Genomic DNA, 20193 nt, shown 5'->3' with positions numbered 1-20193 from the left:
GCGATTATTAAGGTAATTTTGAGAATTGTCTTGAATTATTTAAAATTAAAGTTAATTGAATAGGTAGGATAACTAGCCTTTGCTAAATTTGTATAATTTGACCTTATTCTAGTTGGATCTGAGAATATTTTGCTGAAATAATAAATTATATCGCCGATTTATGAAAATTTCTCTGATGGGACCGACTCGCTGAAACGTATTAGTGTTAATGGTAACTTGTCTGAAATTTCAAATTTTTTTCGAAATCCAAAAAATCACAAACAAAAGCATCGAAATTAGATTTGCATTTAAGGTTTTCATTTTTTATTGGAAAATAAAAATATTTTTTCCCCAATAAAGTTTGTTTTTACTTTTGAGAGGAATAGAAACGTTATTTTGGAATTTTGAAAAGACAGAAATGTTCCATTTTTAATGTAGATTCTAAAATGGGGTCAAATTTTTGATTGAACCGTTATCCATTGAAAAACCTCGATTTTAAAATGTTATTCCAAAATATTCATCTAATGATATAGTATATATTTATTAATTACCCAGATTTTCCTTACTTTTACCACTCCCCATGTAATTTCTGGGGAAAACGATAATTCATTTTTTTTTATGGATGAATAGATCGTTTTCCTAGAAAGGACCTCATATCTCTGGCTAAAAAGAGTGTCAGATCCTAAATAGATTATTGATCTAGTGTACAAATCCAATAAAAAGCCTATTTTTTTGGCTTTTTTGGTGCTCATTTTTTCGAAGATCTACATGAATATGGGGAAACCATCGGATTTTTTTGGTTAACCCACATCTTCATGTAGTCTGGACTATCTTTCCTCGAAGGACCTCTTTACGGGTGTAAAAACTCATAAAGTTCTCAAAAGATTCATTCTCGATCTCCATGCTGAAAGAATTTACAATAAAAAAGAGATCTACGCATCAAACTACAGCCATAAATGAACTGAACCCCTAAAGCTCAGCTCTTAGTTTATCAAAAACGTCGAAATCCTTCTCATTGCAATCAAATTTTCTCAATAACTCATAAGAAAAATCGAATTTTGATTAAGCCGATGTTATAGGTATCACAAATACTACAAACTTGAGCAATATCGAAATTGCCAGCAAAAGTTTGAAATTGCATTGCTCATATTTGTTTTGTAAACTAAAAATCTGCTTATATTATTCATTAATTTTTTATATATTATTCATATACTTTAATAAAAACAATACTATTTCACCTTAAAAATGAATTTCATAAGTCAATATTATTTTTTTGAAAATGTATCAATTTTCGATTAAAACAACATGAGAATAAAATTTACGCAAAATTATTTTAAAAAATGGTTTTAAAATTTACAATTGATTAAGAATAAGATTGCAAGAAGTTTTGAAGTTTAATTTTAAGAAAAAAAATTCGGATATTATTCATGGATCTAAGTAATCTGATATTTGAGTATCGGCACTATGCATAAAACATATATTTATAGTTTTTTTGGAGTTTTATGATTTTAAATATATTCAAATTTGGCAATCCAATAGATTTTTAAAAAATAGGTAAATAAAAATAGATTACATATGCAGCAGATTTAGAACATGAAACAAATCTTATAGTGACCCAAAAAAAATTCATGATCCAAAAAAGAAAAAAATTGGCTAAATAGGAATCAAACCTTGGCATAATGAATCATTATGTCGGATGTTTCCACTACACCGGCAGTTCGAAAAATACCCTTGGTGGTTCTATTTAATAGCTACTCCCAACGATAGGCGGTGTCCCCAGCTTTAGAGGGGGTGGTAAAAGTAAGGAAAATCTGGGTATTACTTTTTATTCAATTTTCACTTTTGGCGGGATTTCATTTTTTTTTTGTTGTATGGGCCATATTGTTCACCCAAAACGGAAAACAAAGGCAATGCATAACATTTTACTCCACGAACGTCGTCGACTCTCAGCGCGACAGATGCTTGGTGCTTGCATAATGACCGGAATGCCATATACAAAAGGTGCTCGCTTTCTTTCTCTTTGTGGAACTAAGCCCCCTGTGAAGAGTGGTGTCATGAGACAACAGAGATTTTGTGACGATAAGATTAGAAGACTTAAAAGTATTTCCCTAATGCTGTCGAGAAAGTCCTTCAGTGGTTACTTATCCATTGATGCAAGATGGACGCACAGGCGAAACTCGCCAAGTTGTACAGTAACTGCGCTCGATGCTGTCACAAAAAGAGTTCTTGCATGCGTGAACATCAACCATATTGGTGGAAACAGACAGCATGCTCAGTATTCCGGAGCTTCCAACAATATGGAAAGTGCTGGAACTCGAATCATCTTGAAGCAATTAAAGAAATACAATATCTTGAAAGATGTTAAAGAGATTATTAAAGACCGAGATAACAAAAGTGTCTCTGACTTTAAAGAATTTGGCGTCTCTCATCTTGAAAGATTCGATCCAGGTCATGTATCAAAAAATATCTCAAAAGATTTTACAAAGTTCTCAGCTTCTCATAAGACAGTTGAAGTTTTCAACGACAAGACTCAGAAGATTGAAAAAATAGAGAGACCTTTCTGGGGTCTGAATGCAAGCCTAAGTATGTGGCTTTGGTCATGTTTTGCCGAAGAAAATATTGACAAACGTACGAAAATGTGGGAGAATTGTGTCTACCATTACGTAGGCAATCATTCTTTTTGCGAACCGCACAATTACAAATGCTTTGAATGGCAAAAAGGTGTCAATTCGATCCAACTTCAATTCATGCTCTATGACTGGGTTCACAAATGGACACCCATAGTTTCCAAAGTTTCTTCCATTGGATCTACCTGCATGAATGAAGCGTTTAACTCCAAAATTGCATGCTATTTGGACAAATCAAGAGCCTGGAAGAACATTAACATTAGAGTTAACGTTGCAATCTTAGAATGGAATGATCCAGAGCATTTTCTCGGAGATATACAAAAAGCATTACATCTTCCCCCACTTCCAGAAGATTGTGTCAAATCATTTGAAGAGAATTGTTACTCCAAAATGATATTGAAAAAAAAACTGTTACAAAAGGTTCTAAAAAACAGAACAAATACAAAAAATTCATTCAGAGTGTACCAGGAGGAGATTATCAAGTTTTCAAGTCCGAATGGGAATCAGAAGACGAAGACATTGATGACTTTGATTAACGAAAATTACATTTTATTTATTGTTTTTGTTTTTAATTAAATTATTATTATGCTCATTTTCTTATTTTGATTTTTTCTCATTATGATATAAATAATTTATTAATGCATTTATCCAATAATTATGCTATGATATTTTTATGCCTTATTTCATTTCTCTTATATTTGATAATCTGGTAAAATATAGTTCAGACTATAATCATTTTAGATTATTGATATATTTATATAGGTTAGAATAAAATTAGTTTCATTTTCTACTTTTATTTTGAATTAATAATTTATAATATCAAATATTATGGCGTAACCTCTCCTTTAAAATATAGATATATATAGGCCTATAGAGTTTATTGGCACTCTCAAAACTCTAGAATTTTGAGTTTACTATACCCTTAAGCTATCTTATTTTTTGAAATTTTATTCAAATCTTTGGTCGCAAGAAGAATTGCATGATAAATAAAAACATTTAATCAAAGTCAATTTTATTTTTCATATTCAAATGGACTGAGTGTTAACATTTAACATTTTTTGCTAATTGTCGTCAAAAATTAGGCGTAAAGCAAAAATTGATATTTCATATGGTTTTATGATAGATAAGCATTATATTCCCACTCATTATATTCGTAAATTTTGAGGTTTATCCTTCGCTTTTAAGATCATTGAATTTGATTTTTATATAAAATAGTTATATATTAGAAAATAATATGAGTTTATGTGATATTATTTTTCAGAAGATTTCATTTTATATGCCTATGAAAAGTACTCTCAAAACTAACTTTTTCCTAATTATAATTAAATCTAGAATATTGTATTATGCTTAGTATTATTTCATTTTTCTCATTCAATTTAGAATTTACAAATGTCAAAAAAATTGAGAGCTGTCACTTTTGATGAATTTCTGTTTATTACAGTCATGATAATAACCACCATGATAGATCGAATATTTCTCATTTTTGCGTCATTCCGATAACAGTTGAAATAAACATTTTGAAATCATAATAAATCGGATCAATTTTATATAATAATGAAACTTGATTATTTTATAATTTTGTGTTCTTTATTAACAAACCGTCGGGCATTTATAATGGATTGGTTTTTGACTTATATTTACCTAGAGCCAAAATTGTATTAAATTAAAAATAGTTGTGATAAATAATTTTTTGTTAACTTTTTGATTGAATAAACCGATATTACATAAAACTTAATAATAGGCATATGAACGAAAAACCATCCTTTGATTATCACTTAGATGCACACGAAAGGAAGAGCGTCGAAAAACTCGTTCCTCTCAACCAAGCTAAGATTCATATCGCTATTCGTGCAGACGTCCGTATAAATGGCACAAAACATAAGAAAGGCGCTGTTTGTTTATCCGAGCATATGCTTGTTTTCGCTAAAAAGAAAGTTATCGGCAAGTCATTCTCAATGCTTGCAACTCTTCACCTTTTAGATATCATTTCGATGTCTACAAAATCCGATTACTTTATCGAGGTTGCTTCAAATACAGACCAATATACAATATATACACAGGAAGCTATGCGTCTTGCTCGCACAATCGTCAGAGATTACATATTATCATGCGCTCTTATTCCAGTATCAAAGCGCTTCAAATTCGTTCCACACGATCCATCAAAATTCCCGAAGTTCGAACCGCAACTTTCCCCATCTCAGGCGTTTCAGTTTACTTACAACGCTGCTTGTTCCTATTTCGACGCTACCTATCAGCACCGCGTTGTCCAATTCTACCACAAGAACCTCATGACCAACAACGGTCTCATCAATCTTAACCAGCTTCCTCTCGACCTTATCGAAACTAACCTTAGATCCCCAATGGATTTAGAGCCATTCTTCTATGCCCTTAAATACTGCCCTTACATTTTCGGTATTTGCTGCACAGATGTCATCAGACCTGACCTTTTCAAGACAATAGCTCAATTAATCGAAGTTAACAACAACATCCACATTGTTTCCCTCGAGAACTGCAATATCGACCTTGGCGTCGAAGAACTTGCCAATGCTATCCAGAATAACCCAAAGTGCAATGTCCGTTATTGGGATTTCTCAGGCAATAAATTTGCCGACGCCGAGCCATTGATGGCAGCTTTCTTCAACTATCCAACCCCAATTTTCTTCCTCGATCTTGGCGACTGCGATCTTTCTGCTAACGCCACAACGATGCTCTTTGAAGCTATCAGTGTCAACAAGCAGCTCTGGAAGCTCCAGTATCTCCACATCCCAGGCGCTAAAATTACAGACAAATCCGCTCAGATCTTCAAGAAGCATTTACAGAATATGAACGACAATGGTTCGTACAACCTCAAGTCCATCGATTTCGGTGGCATCCAGTCCGGCGTTCACCACATTCTCGAAGGCCTTGTTTCCTATCCACAGCCTCTTGAGAATTTGAACATTGCCGACTCAAAGATCAAAACAAACTCACTCAACGCGCTTATTACATTCATCTCACACTCCGCATACCTCAAGGAACTCAACATTAGCGGCACAGGCCTTAATGTTTCACAAACAACGGAAGTTATCAAAGCAATTCAGCACAACTCCGACATCTGCAAGAACTTCTCACTCCACATTGGCGGCCTCAAGCTTCACGGCAAGGATCTTACAGACATTCTCAATGTCCTCAAGAAGACACCATCCGCATGGATTCTTCTCGATCTTGCCGACTCCGGACTTGAGAAAGACGATGTCGACACCCTTACAAAGATGGTTCCAAAGCTCCCGAACCTTGCATCTCTCCAATTGAACGATAACTTCCATCACAGCCAGACCGGCATCGGCGACTGCCTTTCCAAGCTTGTCCAGATTGCCCAGCTTAAGTCTGTCGGCCTCAAGGGCTGCAAGTCCAACGGTCTCGAGTCAGAACTCACTCCAGTTTTGAGAGCACTCAGAACAAACGACCACATTCTTTCCTTAGACATCAGAAACAACTACGGTGGTGCAGAACAATGCAACCAACTCGCCAAAGTTGTACAATCAAACAACACATTGATACAGCTTCTTTACGATGGCGCAAGACCTAAGACAGTCGAACCAATTCTCGATCTCCTTGATTCAATGAAGAACTCCAAGAGCCTTGTTTCCGTCATGCTTCCAGCAGATGATACATACAAGGCACTTGCAAAGCTTCCTTCCAAGGACAGAGCGAGATTCATTCCATCAATCGCTTCCAAACAAGACGCAGTTTACCTCAACGCTCTTACAAACCAGGCGATGAAAGGAATGATGTCTTTCATGCAGATCAAGCACGTCCCAGAACTCAACGATATCGTAGAGGAACTCACCGGACAATTGGCCGAGGATTTGACAAAGGTCGAACTTCACCTCCACTCAGCTGTCGGATCCCTCATCGGTCTCAAACTTCCTTTCGCATCAGAAAACGAAGTCACAGGAGACGAAGCACACATCACAGTTGTTGCTCACGGCGCAGACGAGTACGAGACACCAGAAGCTGCACAACAGGTCGTCGAAAAGGTCGGAGAGGACCTCACAAACCTTGCAACACTCCAGTTCAACTCTCTCGCCATCAAGAGACCATCACTTGGATCAAGGACACTCAGATCTCCTGCAAACAAGGATTACTCATCAGAGGACTACTACTCGTCAGACGAGGATTACTACAACTCAGACAACGACTACGACTCTGATAGTGATCATCCTAGAGAGAGAAAGAGAAAGTCTGTTAACATTAATGCGGATGTTTCTCAAATGCCGCAGAATTATTAATTGTAATTTTTTCCCCATTCTTTTTTTTATTTTTTTCCTTTTTTTATAAAAATAATTTTTTGACATTTATAATAATTCAAATCAAAAGCATCTCCTTTTTAAGTATCTCGTTTGGAGAAATAACGGCTGAAATCTCCAAATTCCAAAAACATAATTATGAAATATTAAATTTCATATTTCTTGTCCAAATGATAAATCTAGCAAAAATTTACTAGAGCTATAGCACTTTTTAATGGATTTCATTATGTAATGCGTTGCTTTCATGTTATTGCCCAATACTTATAGATAAAGTTGTAACTTTTAGGCTTAAGTTCAATGCAAGAGAAGTGCATTGATGTGAAAATACCGATTGCGAAGTTGTTTTCATGTTTGCAGGTGAGGAACATTGTTTTATAAAAAAATTGCCCTCTCATGAAAAAAAAAATTCAAAATCTAGATTTTAAAAAAAGTGTCAACAGAACCATGGATAGAGATCAATTGATAGCATTATTTCAGCCGTATGTTCTTCCTTGCGCAGTGAAGCCAACAGTTGGCGATGAAATAATCAATAATGTTTGGGATTCTTTAATTAATATTGTATTTCAAGATACAAAACTCTTTTTCTTTGTCTTTCCATTCCTGGCTGAGTTCTCAAAGAAAACACCAAAGTTTACAGAATCAAATCCACCGAAAATCCATGAATTAATCGAAAATTTAAATCTTAATATGACAGAACAAGAGACATTATTAAATATTAAATCACTTTACTCATTACTTCCATTCTTTACTACACAAAATATCACAGATATCCTTACAAAGTCTATCCTTTTAATTCAAAAATTCTTAAATGAGAAACAAAATTTACCATATGATCTAATTGATGCCATGAACTTGGCGGAAATTGGACTCCTTTCAGATGAAGCCCTATCTTCCGTATACGAATTTCTACTTACCTACCAAAAATCAGAAAATGAAACCGCATCACTTATTTTATTACAAATTTTCGCACAGGACATTCTCGAAGTTGAACTGAATGCTCAAGAGGACCTTCTCAAGATTGCAATTGACTATTTGAAAGGAGATAAAATCCATCAATTAGTTTCTCTTTATTTATTACCTAAACTTGATGAATATATATCAAATGGTCCATCAAAGGTCATCGACGAACTATTTACTCTTTTACTTCTTTTCTTTATCAGTCAAGATCCAGAATTATTCCGTGTTTCTCACAAAACAATGCTCAAACTCATTGGTTCCGGTGCGTTTTGCGAGAAACTGAAGGTTGTCGAGCTCATCAAGCAATATTCAAAGTATTCACCCGCCAACATTGTTCATTTCTTCAAATTCCTCATAAAATATCTTGATGATTCAGAATCAGTACCAATCACAATTGTCCAGCCAATTTATGACTTCCTTGTCATCACATCTCAATCTAAAGACCTCAATACACGTGCATTAGTCCTTGAAACATATTCCCTTCTTGCAGCAGTGAACACAGATGTTTTAGAAGAAACATTTGAACAAGAATTAGATGTAGCATCAGAACTGATCAAATCAAACAATTCCATGTTCAACAGCAAGATTGGAAATTATATTCTTGCAGTTGGCAAAGTCATTCCTGAGACATTCAAGCGGATTCTTGATGATTTCATTCCTCCTTTAGTTGAAACATTAAAAGAAATTGGTTCTAAATCAGAAAGGAAGTTTAAACTTGACCTTGCACAAACAATTTCTTCATCAATTGAAGGATGTAACTATCCACAGTTTGTTGAACCAATTGTTGATTTCGCTTGCAAATCATTGGAAGATATTTCTGGTGATGAAATAATCTACATTGATTCGATTGTAATTGCTTTGAAATCACAACTTACAAAAGAACAATCCAATGTCATTTTTGACAAAGTTTTTAGTTATTGTTTGAGAACACAAGAGAGTCAAAATATGAACATTTGTTTCCACATAATGAAGAAGATTTTGAAATTAGTTTCCGAACAAAAACTTTTAGAATCATGTCAACAAATTCTTGAAGGAAAGCCATCATATTTATCTAATCTTGAACCATATCTCATTGGTGATTCCAAGACAATGCTTTTCTACTTCATTTCTGCTGTTATCAAACAAATTCCTCTTAAATCAGGAAGTTTGGCAGAAAAAGTCAGTAGTTTTGTCAGCAAAACAAGAATTTCATTGATGCCAGCAGTCTTAGAAGTTGTCGAAGCATCATTAGTTTCAAATGTTCTTTCCCAGCCAACAATCAAACAGTTGTACACTGAGATCAACGAACTGATTTTGAAATCACCAGTCAAATCAAGGGAAGAATTTTGTTCTATTGTAGAAATCATGATTTTGTTGGTTCAAAGGTATCCGCATTCAGTTGATGGCGACGAAATCATCAAGACATGCACTAGATCACTTGCACGCTGCCATGGATACAACGACAATGGAAATGAAGAAGAAGATGACGAAGAAGAAGAGGATGATGAATCAATGGTTATTCCAACATTGTCACGTTTAGTTTTTTCAGTTTATTTGTCTAAGGATATCAATATCGTGGTCAACAAAGACTTGGTTCAGGGAATTCTTGAGGATATCCCTGTTACATCAATGAATGACATCCTTCCATTGATTCTTTCTATGATGAAAGAAGCAGATAAGTTCAAAACAGTTTTGTTGTATTTGTCTAAAAGTGTTGTTCAAATTCTTTTCATGTCTAAGAAAGAATTGGAAGAAATTGGTATCAATAACGAATACATCAATGATGCTAAAGTTGTCTTCAAAGAAACATGCAAGAAGAACTCTCTTATAGAGAAGCAAATTTCTAAGGATTACTCTAAAGAGAGACCAAAACTCAACAAACTTAAGATTCTATTGAAATAAATAAATTTTTAGAGATTTTTTTATTACAAATGAATTTTTCCTCACTTTACAAATCATTGCAGTTATTTTTCGTTTATCATAATAAATTACTTGGAATGAGTCTGATATGAGAAAAGGAATATCATATATTAGAAATATACTTCAAACTTTTTCTGAGTTTTGCTCAGAAAAATGTTTGAAGTATATTGGAATACCAATCACTTCAAGTTCTTTTGGGGATTAATATTTCATTAAAAAATGGGGCCCCAAAAAATTGAATTGATGGGTATTTAATTATATATCATAAATCGAGATCCTGTTTATGTGCATTTTATAAAATATTGTTTTGAACAATTTGTAGATGTTTCATGACGATAACGATAATTTTCATTTTGTAATTCAATTTTTGAATCGTATTGAAAGATTCACATTTTGAATCACAATTTACAGTATCCTCTTAAAATAAATTTACTTTACTTGTAATTTGACTTATAAATTTCATATACCATGAGTTATACTGATGACTATTTTAAAAATGAAAAATCCATCAAAATGAAAATGTGATGGAAAATTTAACTGTGTTCACAATTTGGCATATAAATTCCATATAACTAAGGGTTTCGTTTTGCTAAAATTGTCACTTTTATAGCATATTTGTTTTTGGATGTTTTGCGAAACCAAAAAAAAAAAACTATGATATACAATGTGTGTGTAAAGAAAATACTTTATTTACTAGTTAAAAAATCATTTGGTATTGATCAAGTTATTTTTTCTGGATAAGATATTATATGGATAATTGGATAGAAAATACAATTATATAATCTTGTACCTGGTTTAATTAAGCTAATTGTCATCAGAAACTTGTAATTTTTATGAATTTCAGATTTTCTTTTCATTACTGCTTTGCTTTTCTTAATAGGTCAAGTTCTTATTTACGTTATAAAGTATGATATTTACAAATATCAAGTTATCATGTTTTTGAGAAATTATGAGAAACAAACAAAAATGAAAAAGATAGGAATAGCAATGAATAGTGATGTGGGTATAGAAAATGTAAGAGATATGAATGCAAAGCAATCAGTATTTAGGATATTGACCATAGATTTCGAAAAAAAAATGCTGCATATTGAGCGAAAACTATGATTATATTATAAGGCTGTCATTTAAAGCATAATGAAACTATTCCCTTTTCATTTTAATCGAATAAGATAGTAAAGATTTTTGAATTAGCTAGAAACTGATGAGATGTTTTCACAAATCAGATTTTTAATCTCTATAATGCATAATTCACTCAATATCTCAATTTTGATATTGCGAGATATTTTTGCTATCGGTTTCGCAATTTTGACACAATAGCAAGAGGGTTCTATAAGCATTATTATCAACGTAGAATCTGAATATCATATCAGAAAATGTCGCAAATCCGACATTTACCCGACCAAATAGCAAAAATAATTGAATACTTTTCGCAAAAACTTTAAAAATCGATAAAAATATGAAATATAGATATTAAAGAGACTTTTTATATAATATTCATAAAGATTTTCCAAAAATATGATACCGCAAAATTAAAAAAGTGACGTCTTGAGTGGAGTCAAAGGTCGAAATTGCTAGCTAAATGTTTTTTTAGCGAAATTGTGTATTGTACGTTTTTTTCGCAAAACGAAACCCTTAATATAACTATATATATTTATATCTGAGTGTGAAAGAGGTGAAATTTTATGACTGTGTGTTTAATTTTTCCAGCATTTTTTTAATAAGCGAAAATGGTAATAATCCAACTAAAGAATCATATGTTGGAACGGGTTCATGGTTTCAAAATGAATGAAAGAGTTATATTAACTGTAAACAATGTAGAAATACAAATAAATAAATATTTCGCTGTTGCATTTTCTCAAATGATTTACAATACTTATGTATTAGATAACAATACACTAAAGATCGATATCAAAACGAAAGTAGAATCACAAGAAACATATGAAGTGTTGAAAGAGATATTACAATATAATAAAACAGAATTTGAATGCAATGATACAATATCGAAAGATCTTTTCTACATCGGAAATAAACTCGGAATACAAGAACTGATTGATCCATATAAAACACAGGTTCTCGACAAAATGGTTCTCGACAAAAATAACTGTGTTCAACTACTCGAGATTTATTTTGATATTTGTTCTGAGAGCAAAATATCAGAATGTGTTGATTTCATTTCTTCTCATTTCTACGAGATTGATCAAGATGATCTAAAATCAATTTCGAAGAAACTCGGATTTGATATCATTCAAAGTATTTTTAATAATGATAAACTATTAATCAAAGATGAGGATTCGATAGCAAATTTCATATTCTCTCTCATTAACGAAAGTGAAATTTTCTCACCACTCGTTGAATACATTCATTTCGAATTTTGCAGTGAACAAGTCATCAATAAAAATCTTGTCATTAGTGATGAAAACAACTATTTCAATATTATCAAATCTCTTCATGATTCATTACTTAGATCAAGAAATAAAAAACACGATTGCAATCGATATTTCATTCCAAGCGATTATCAAGGCGTTTACAAATATCTTGATGATCTTTCAAGAAAAGTTGATCTAACTTTATTTGAAACAGCATGTGAAGACATTCTAAATAAAAATGATGATGAATTTCGTAATAATATCTTATTCGAATCATGTGAAAAAGGAAATCTTACACTCGTTAAATCTCTGATTGAGCATGGCTGCGATAAAGAAGTTAAAAACAAAAATAATCAGACTCCACTCATTTTTGCATCATCTAATGGTCATCTTGAAGTTGTTCAATATCTTATCTCTAATGGAGCTGATAAAGAAGCAAAGAATAATGCTGGATGTACTCCACTCATTTGTGCATCATCTACTGATAATCTTGAAGTTGTTCAATATCTTATCTCTAATGGAGCTGATAAAGAAGCAAAGAATAAAGATGGATCTACTCCACTCATTTCTGCATCATCTAATGGTCATCTTGAAGTTGTTCAATATCTTATCTCTAATGGAGCTGATAAAGATGCAAAGAATGATGATGGATGGACTCCACTCATTTCTGCATCATCTAATGGTCATCTTGAAGTTGTTAAATATCTTATCTCTAATGGAGCTGATAAAGATGCAAAGAATGATGATGGATGGACTCCACTCATTTCTGCATCATCTAATGGTCATCTTGAAGTTGTTCAATATCTTATCTCTAATGGAGCTGATAAAGAAGCAGAGGATAATGATGGATGGACTCCACTCATTTCTGCATCATCTAATGGTCATCTTGAAGTTGTTCAATATCTTATCTCTAATGGAGCTGATAAAGAAGCAGAGGATAATGATGGATGGACTCCACTCATTTGGGCATCAAGATATGGTCATCTTGAAGTTGTTCAATATCTTATCTCTAATGGAGCTGATAAAGAAGCAGAGGATAATGATGGATGGACTCCACTCATTAAAGCATCAAGATATGGTCATCTTGAAGTTGTTCAATATCTTATCTCTAATGGAGCTGATAAAGAAGCAAAGAATAAAGATGGATCTACTCCACTCATTAAAGCATCATATAATGGTCATCTTGAAGTTGTTCAATATCTTATCTCTAATGGAGCTGATAAAGAAGCAGAGGATAATGATGGATCTACTCCACTCATTTGTGCATCATCTACTGATAATCTTGAAGTTGTTCAATATCTTATCTCTAATGGAGCTGATAAAGATGCAAAGAATGATGATGGATGGACTCCACTCATTTCTGCATCATCTAATGGTCATCTTGAAGTTGTTCAATATCTTATCTCTAATGGAGCTGATAAAGAAGCAGAGGATAATGATGGATGGACTCCACTCATTTGGGCATCAAGATATGGTCATCTTGAAGTTGTTCAATATCTTATCTCTAATGGAGCTGATAAAGAAGCAAAGAATAAAGATGGATCTACTCCACTCATTTCTGCATCATCTAATGGTCATCTTGAAGTTGTTCAATATCTTATCTCTAATGGAGCTGATAAAAATGCAAAGAATGATGATGGATGGACTCCACTCATTTCTGCATCATCTAATGGTCATCTTGAAGTTGTTCAATATCTTATCTCTAATGGAGCTGATAAAGATGCAAAGAATGATGATGGATGGACTCCACTCATTTCTGCATCATCTAATGGTCATCTTGAAGTTGTTCAATATCTTATCTCTAATGGAGCTGATAAAGAAGTAAAGAATAAATATGGAAAAACGGCATTGGATCTTGCAACAGGCAATGTAAAAAATTATCTAAAATCTTTATGAAGACTGTAGATTATAATAATTTAAGTTGTTATGGAGATAAATAAATAAAAAGATATGTTTTATTTGTAATATAACATAAATATATATAGATATATATAAATACAAATTTATCTAATGTCGATGTTACCTCGACCACCACCACGGGAACGAGTTCTTGGTTGACGACGAACTTCTTCGTTTCGATGTGCTTCAAAGTTTTCGTTACGAACACCTTCGGGAATATCAAGATGAGGTTCATCTCGTTTAGGACGCTCGATTCTGATTTCGTGAACTGACTGTTGAAGTTTCTTGTTCTTGTTATTCTTATTGTTGTTATTATTGTTACTTTGTTCTTCGGAAGATCTCGGTGGTTTGTACTCGGCGAACTTAGAATTTTGTTTTTGAGATTCTGGATGTTTTGGTTTTTCTTCTGTTTTATGTTCATCACCAACATACTCTGCAAAATTCGTTTTCTGTTTCTGTTTCTTATTCTTTTGGTTTTGATTTTGTTGTTTCTTTTGATTCTGTTTGTTTTTGTTTCCGGTTTTATCTTGATCTTTGTCTTTGTCCTTGTTTTGTTGTTCTTGTTGTTTTGGTTTGGATGTTTCATTTTGTTGTGGTTGTTGTTCTGGATTGGAATCTGGTTTCTTAAGGAATATATCTCGTTTCTTTCGATTACGGTTGCGGTCGATTTGGACAAGATGAGAATCGAATTCAAGATGTGATTCAACAAGTTTTCCACTTGCTGATTTCAAGTTGTTCATCTCTGATGAAATGATCGGATACATCTGGTCAATGCCAAGGTAACAATCGGAAAGCATGTAAATCCATGCACTTCCTGGAATTCTTTCTTGGCATTGGATGGTGACAACATGTGTTTCCTTCTTAAGTTGAACACGGCGGTGACCAAACAACTTACCTGTGGATGGATCGCCAACAAGAATGAAAAGACTTTGGATACCTTTACGCGTGAAGTGTGGAGAAATGACTTGTGAACCAAGTGTTCCTGAGATGTGTTCCAATGTGATACGGACTGCCATGCCGTTGGTGGAAATCAAATGTGACTTGTTCTTGAAAAGAACAACTCGATCTTTGATGAATTCGGTGCCTGGAAGAGGTGTGTCTTTGAACAAGATTTGAGGAAGCAAGTTGATGTTTTGTTGCTGAAGTTGTTTGAATAACTGAACATCAACTAATGCTTGGATAGAGTTCTGGTCGTGCCAGCAGCCTTGGACAAGCATCTGGGTGAGAATGCTTGCATTGATGACGGCGTTAAGTTCGCCTCGGATGGCGGCGATCTCCGAGAAACATCCGACAATTCGAAGAGCTTGGTCAAGAACCGATGCCAAATCGGTGATGAAATCGGGAATAGGCATCTCACGACGAGAAAAGTAGTACTGGCACATGAAGAATGCTTTGGTGTGAGGAGAATCAATGGGATCTTCGGTCTTGAAGCGTGGAGTCATGTCCATGACAACTTCGTCTTCTGAGTGACGAACTGGGACTTGTTTGAATTCCTGTGCCATGCAGATAAGACGAAGAAGAGAAACAACATTGGATGACTCATTCATGCGATCAATAAACAACTTAACGTCGTCGGGAGAGACATAGAAGATGGATGCAATGCGTCCTTCTGGTGTTGGATTGATGTGTCCTTCCAAGTTGACACTGATGCAGTGTTTGTCTGTCAACGCTTTGATGATGTTCGATGAAACTTCTTCCAATGTGATGTTCTCGTAATAACCGGGATTCTTATCAAGACGGATTGCAAAGAATGAACGTTTAAGCCATGACATAAGTGACTTCTTAGATTTGATACGACCTGATGCAATCTCAGCATTGGCGTGTTCACTAGCGTGTTCGAATAAGTTAGATTCGACTGGAAGAGGAGAGTTGATGAATCGCTTCAAGAAATCTTTACGACCTTCCTCGCAAAGAATCATGACAATGCCTTCTGTGTCGAACTGAGGACGACCAGCACGACCCATCATCTGCTGCATTTCAGTGCTAGAGTATGGAACGTATTGGCATGTCTTAGCGTCGTGGAACTCAGTGCCTTTGATGACAACAAAATGTGCAGGAAGATTGACACCCCATGCCAATGTGGCTGTAGCAACTAACAACTTCATCTTTCCTGATGCAAACAATTCTTCAACAATCTCGCAGTCACTGGAAACTAAACCTGCGTGATGCAAACCAATACCTAAACTAAGACAGTGACAATGTTTGGTCTTGAACTTTCTGGCTGGCCAATGCGGTCTCTGGTGTAGTGTAATAGAATGGTTCGCCTCTGTTCGTTGCGTATGAAATAAGGTCGAATGCTGTCAAACGAGTCTGACGACGTGATGGAACGAAAACAAGTGTTGGTTTGTCATTAGAGTACTCACGGATAGCATCTGAAAGTGGTTTGTTCATAGATGCCATTCGAGGACAGAAATGACGACCAGGGAATCCACGGATGAATGTCTTCAATGGAACAGCGCGCATTTGTGGGGGGAAGTTGTATGTACCACGATGAGAAACACCTAAGAACTCTGCAACATCAAGTGGATTGGATAAACATGTGCTCAAACCAATGAATCGGACTTTAGTTGGCATCGATTTCATTCGGTCAACAACTGCTTCAATGATGTGGCCACGGTCTGTGCCAAGTAAATGTGCTTCATCAATAACAACTAAACCAACTGTTTGGACAAAACGACGAACAACAAATCCACGAGAAACGGCATCCCATTTCTCTGGTGTGGCAACAATAAGACTTGCTTTAGCAATAGCATTAGAATCTGGGGTGAATTCACCTGTCAATTCAATCAATTTATCACCGAATTTCATGCGCCAGTCTTGAACACGTTCTGTGACAATAGCTTTAAGAGGAGCCAGGTAAACTGCTTTTTGTTCGGGATGTGTTGAGAAAAGGCGACAAATCGCAAGTTCGGCAATTGATGTCTTGCCTGCAGCTGTAGGAGCGCAAATCAGGAGATTTTCGTCTGTGCGATATGTCTGGAAGAAAACTTGTGACTGGACTGGGTTAAAGAACTCAAAACCAAACAGTTTTCGATGTTCAATGTTTTCAATAGATGTAACTGGGAGTGGACGCAAATTAGGTGGATTAGATTCGAAACTATCGAATGTAGCACGGTCTGAGTTTTTGATGTAAATGGATTGTGAATCACCAACACCTAAAAAGCGGCTAGATGTCATAGTAACTAAATACTTATGACTTTCACAAACTGGAACAAGGTATTCGAATTTGAAGCCATCATTAGCAAGATGTCGATCAATTTGGACTTCTTGAGCAAGATACATCTTTTCTCCGTTACCGTCTTCAATGAAGATCCAGAAACTCAATGTGTCGTGAGTAACATGTGGATCCCATTTGAATGGAAATGATGCTTCGATGATGATGTTGATGATTTGATCGGAAATCGGTTGATAACGAGTGTCGATTTCGACAATAGGGAATTTGCGTGCAATGTCTTGTGCGTTGATTGCCATTTGTTCATTACGGAACATTGACTTTAATTCACCTAAATCGGCTGACCGCAAATCATCGAGTTCTAATCCTAAAAACTGGATCTTGTAGATAAGTTGGTCGTCTTTTGGAAATGTCATCAACTGACGTAATGGATGGTCAATTCGCTGGCGGCACCACCACATACGGTTTCCCACCATTTTGCAAAGATCTAATGAGAAGTTAGCCATGAAACACCAGCCTTTCTCAATACAAAGCTCGAAGATAGCATCAAAGATTCGACTCATGTTGTCGGCCATCCATTGTTGGTCTAATTGTAATGAAGCAGTCTTTAAGTGATCTCGTGAGATGTATGTCTGCAAAAGATAGTTCATCTTACCAGAAATTTCTTCAACGGATGAGTTGATAGGGATGATTGGTTGGTAACCTTCCATTTCGTCGTACTCGTTCTTACGGACAATGAGTGAACCAAAGATGTCGGATGTGAAAACGGCGTCAAGAAGCTGTGATTCATCCATTTTACCGTGCAATGTGTCGTTGAAATGACGAACGGCGGTGAAAGGAATGTAATGAATTGAAGCAACTTGGCCTAAATGAGTAGGTTGTAAGGATTGTGTGACTAATGTGGTTCGAATCATTAAGTTATCGTTAAGAGCGGCAATCGCTGAATCTAATCTGGAGTTTGTGATTGAATCATCTGGTAATCTGCAGTACATGAAGGTATATCTTGCCCAAATCAAAGCATCTCGTCTGGAAGTGACTGTTCCTAATGCAATCTCGGCGTTTAGGAAGTCTTCCAGGCGCTTTTGGAACTTTGATTCGATTGGATCTGAATAGAAAAGGGAAGAAAGGTATTTGCTGACGATTTTCTCTTGAGTAATTAATATGGCATGGCCGGATGTGTCGAATTGTGGTCTACCGGCTCGACCAAACATCTGATGAACATCCAAAATACCGATATCTTCAAAACCACCACGGTCTTGGTTATAAACTTGTGTACCTTTGATGATAACTGTATGCGCTGGAAGGTTTACACCCCAAGCCAATGTTGCAGTGCATACTAAAATTTGGATAGAATTTGTTCTAAAGAGTTGTTCAACGAAAATGCGATCCTGACGTGGTAGACCTGCATGGTGTATGCCAATACCCTTAGATAATGCATCTCTCAGTTGTGATTGGCAATTTCTTTTTGTTAATAATTTTGATACGTCTTTAGAAACTTGGATCTTAATATTTCTTGCTATTAACTGCGCGAAATTGGATGTCTCCTGTCTCGTGTGCACGAAAACCAAAACTTGTTGTCCATCATCAATAATTTCCCTTAATAAGTCAATTGCGACCACATCTATCTGCGCAATGTCCTTTTCCTTGCCTTGCGACAAAAGCTCGTTGAGAACTTCTGATTGTTCAACTGTTTTTGTCTTTGTTGTGTCTTTTGCGCCGACAATTGTCATTGCAAGGGGAACTGGTCGGTATTCTGGGCCAAAGAAGAACATTCCTTGGTCATTGACGCGCAGGAAGTTTGCGACATCCGTGTAGTTAGGTAATGTAGCGGAAAGACCGACAATTCTGATCATTGATTGTTGTTGTTCGACTTGGCGAAGAGTTCTGGCCACAAGAGCTTCGAGAACAGGGCCACGTTCATCCTGGAGTAAGTGGATTTCATCGATAATCAGTAGTTTCAGTCTGGCGGCTGGAGCATTTTCTCCGGCTTTTCTTGTAGCGACATCCCACTTTTCTGGAGTGGCAACGAGTATATGGGATCTGTCTAATTCTAATGATGTTAACGATGTATCGCCTGTGTATTCATGGACGATGATTTTGAGATGTTTGAGGGCAGATCTGAATTTGTCGGTAATTTCGAGGGCCAGAGCCTTCATAGGAGTAATGTATACGATCAGGAAATCCGAGTCATCAAGATGAGGTGGAATTCCCGGTTGAATTACGATATGTTTTTGTATTTCATGTAAAATGGTCAAAAGAGCCACGTTTGTCTTACCAGCGCCTGTTGGAGCGCAGACAAGCATGTTTTCGTTGGTATTGAAGCCTACATCGAAGACTTGGGACTGAATATCATTAAAAGTGTCTGTGTAAGGGAAACATTGGTGAACCCACTTAGGACAGTCTGTAATCTTCTTACGCTTGATGTTTGGCTTTTTAATTGTTGTTGCTGAAAGATCATACCTTGAATAGTTGATTTCAGTTGTTGTTTCGAAACTACTCTGAGAAGCAAGCGCAGCTGATGTTTTCTTTTGCATCCTTGGTACTGGTGTCCTGCTATGGGAAGCAGCTCTGTGTGATTCTTCTGCGGCTTCTCTAAGAATAGCATCGCGATTTGTCAAGAATAGCTCGATAGCTTCGAATGAGTTGTCACCGAGTAATTCAAGTAAAGGGAATTGTATCTCGTCGTTGGTTTGATTCGATAATAAAATTCTTTTACACTCGGTTGTACATTCGTCTACGGCATCTTGTACAAGACTTGAAACTATACCTCTGAGCCATGAATTAAAGCCCACCCCTTGCCATGGTGGAGCGGACATGATGAATTTTGAAAATGTGACAAAATTTTAAAAATATTACTTTGAGAGGGGGAAAAACAAAATTTGTTGATGGAACTCCAAAAAAAGTGCCTAATTTTGTAAATCGTCACTTTTTATGTTTACAAAAAAATAATCTTGTAAACTGACAAATTTTTCTTATTTGTAAACTGACAAATAAATTTATTAGTT

The 20193-nt window shown here is 35.4% G+C and overlaps 3 protein-coding genes and 1 pseudogene across 4 annotated transcripts, besides 4 other annotated features; 3 read left to right on the top strand and 1 right to left on the bottom strand.

Annotated features, from left to right (window-relative positions):
• Nucleotides 1-1895: 1895 nt before the first annotated feature.
• Nucleotides 1896-3528: a mobile genetic element.
• Nucleotides 3507-3528: a terminal%2Cinverted (terminal inverted repeat of Kolobok-1_TV transposon ID:TVAGG3_0013400).
• A 479-nt stretch (nt 3529-4007) lies between these two features.
• Nucleotides 4008-4044: a mobile genetic element.
• Nucleotides 4008-4044: a terminal%2Cinverted (terminal inverted repeat of Banshee-A3 transposon ID:TVAGG3_0183020).
• A 307-nt stretch (nt 4045-4351) lies between these two features.
• On the top strand, nt 4352-6946 carry TVAGG3_0183010 (barbed-end actin filament uncapping; the record flags this gene model as incomplete). The annotated part of the gene is made up of 1 exon (XM_001316849.2): nt 4352-6877. One exon carries the CDS (start codon nt 4352-4354, stop codon nt 6875-6877), a length of 2526 nt encoding a protein of 841 aa, XP_001316884.1.
• Nucleotides 6947-7321: 375 nt separating this feature from the next.
• TVAGG3_0183000 (armadillo (ARM) repeat-containing protein family) lies at nt 7322-9738 on the top strand (the record flags this gene model as incomplete). The annotated part of the gene is made up of 1 exon (XM_001316848.1): nt 7340-9733. The coding sequence occupies one exon, from the start codon at nt 7340-7342 to the stop codon at nt 9731-9733; it is 2394 nt and encodes a 797-aa protein (XP_001316883.1).
• A 1510-nt stretch (nt 9739-11248) lies between these two features.
• Nucleotides 11249-14013, top strand: TVAGG3_0182990 (ankyrin repeat, PH and SEC7 domain containing protein SECG-related family; the record flags this gene model as incomplete). Its single annotated transcript, XM_001316847.2, has 1 exon — nt 11506-14013. The coding sequence occupies one exon, from the start codon at nt 11506-11508 to the stop codon at nt 14011-14013; it is 2508 nt and encodes an 835-aa protein (XP_001316882.2).
• A 50-nt stretch (nt 14014-14063) lies between these two features.
• TVAGG3_0182980 lies at nt 14064-20016 on the bottom strand (annotated as a pseudogene). Its single transcript has one exon — nt 14121-20004. A coding segment is annotated over exon 1 (5884 nt).
• Nucleotides 20017-20193: the final 177 nt, after the last annotated feature.

The sequence above is a fragment of the Trichomonas vaginalis genome, chromosome IV (genome assembly GCF_026262505.1).
Source record: "Trichomonas vaginalis G3 chromosome IV, whole genome shotgun sequence".
In the NCBI taxonomy this organism is placed as follows: Eukaryota; Parabasalia; order Trichomonadida; family Trichomonadidae; genus Trichomonas; species Trichomonas vaginalis.
This window is presented reverse-complemented; position numbering and strand designations above follow the sequence as displayed.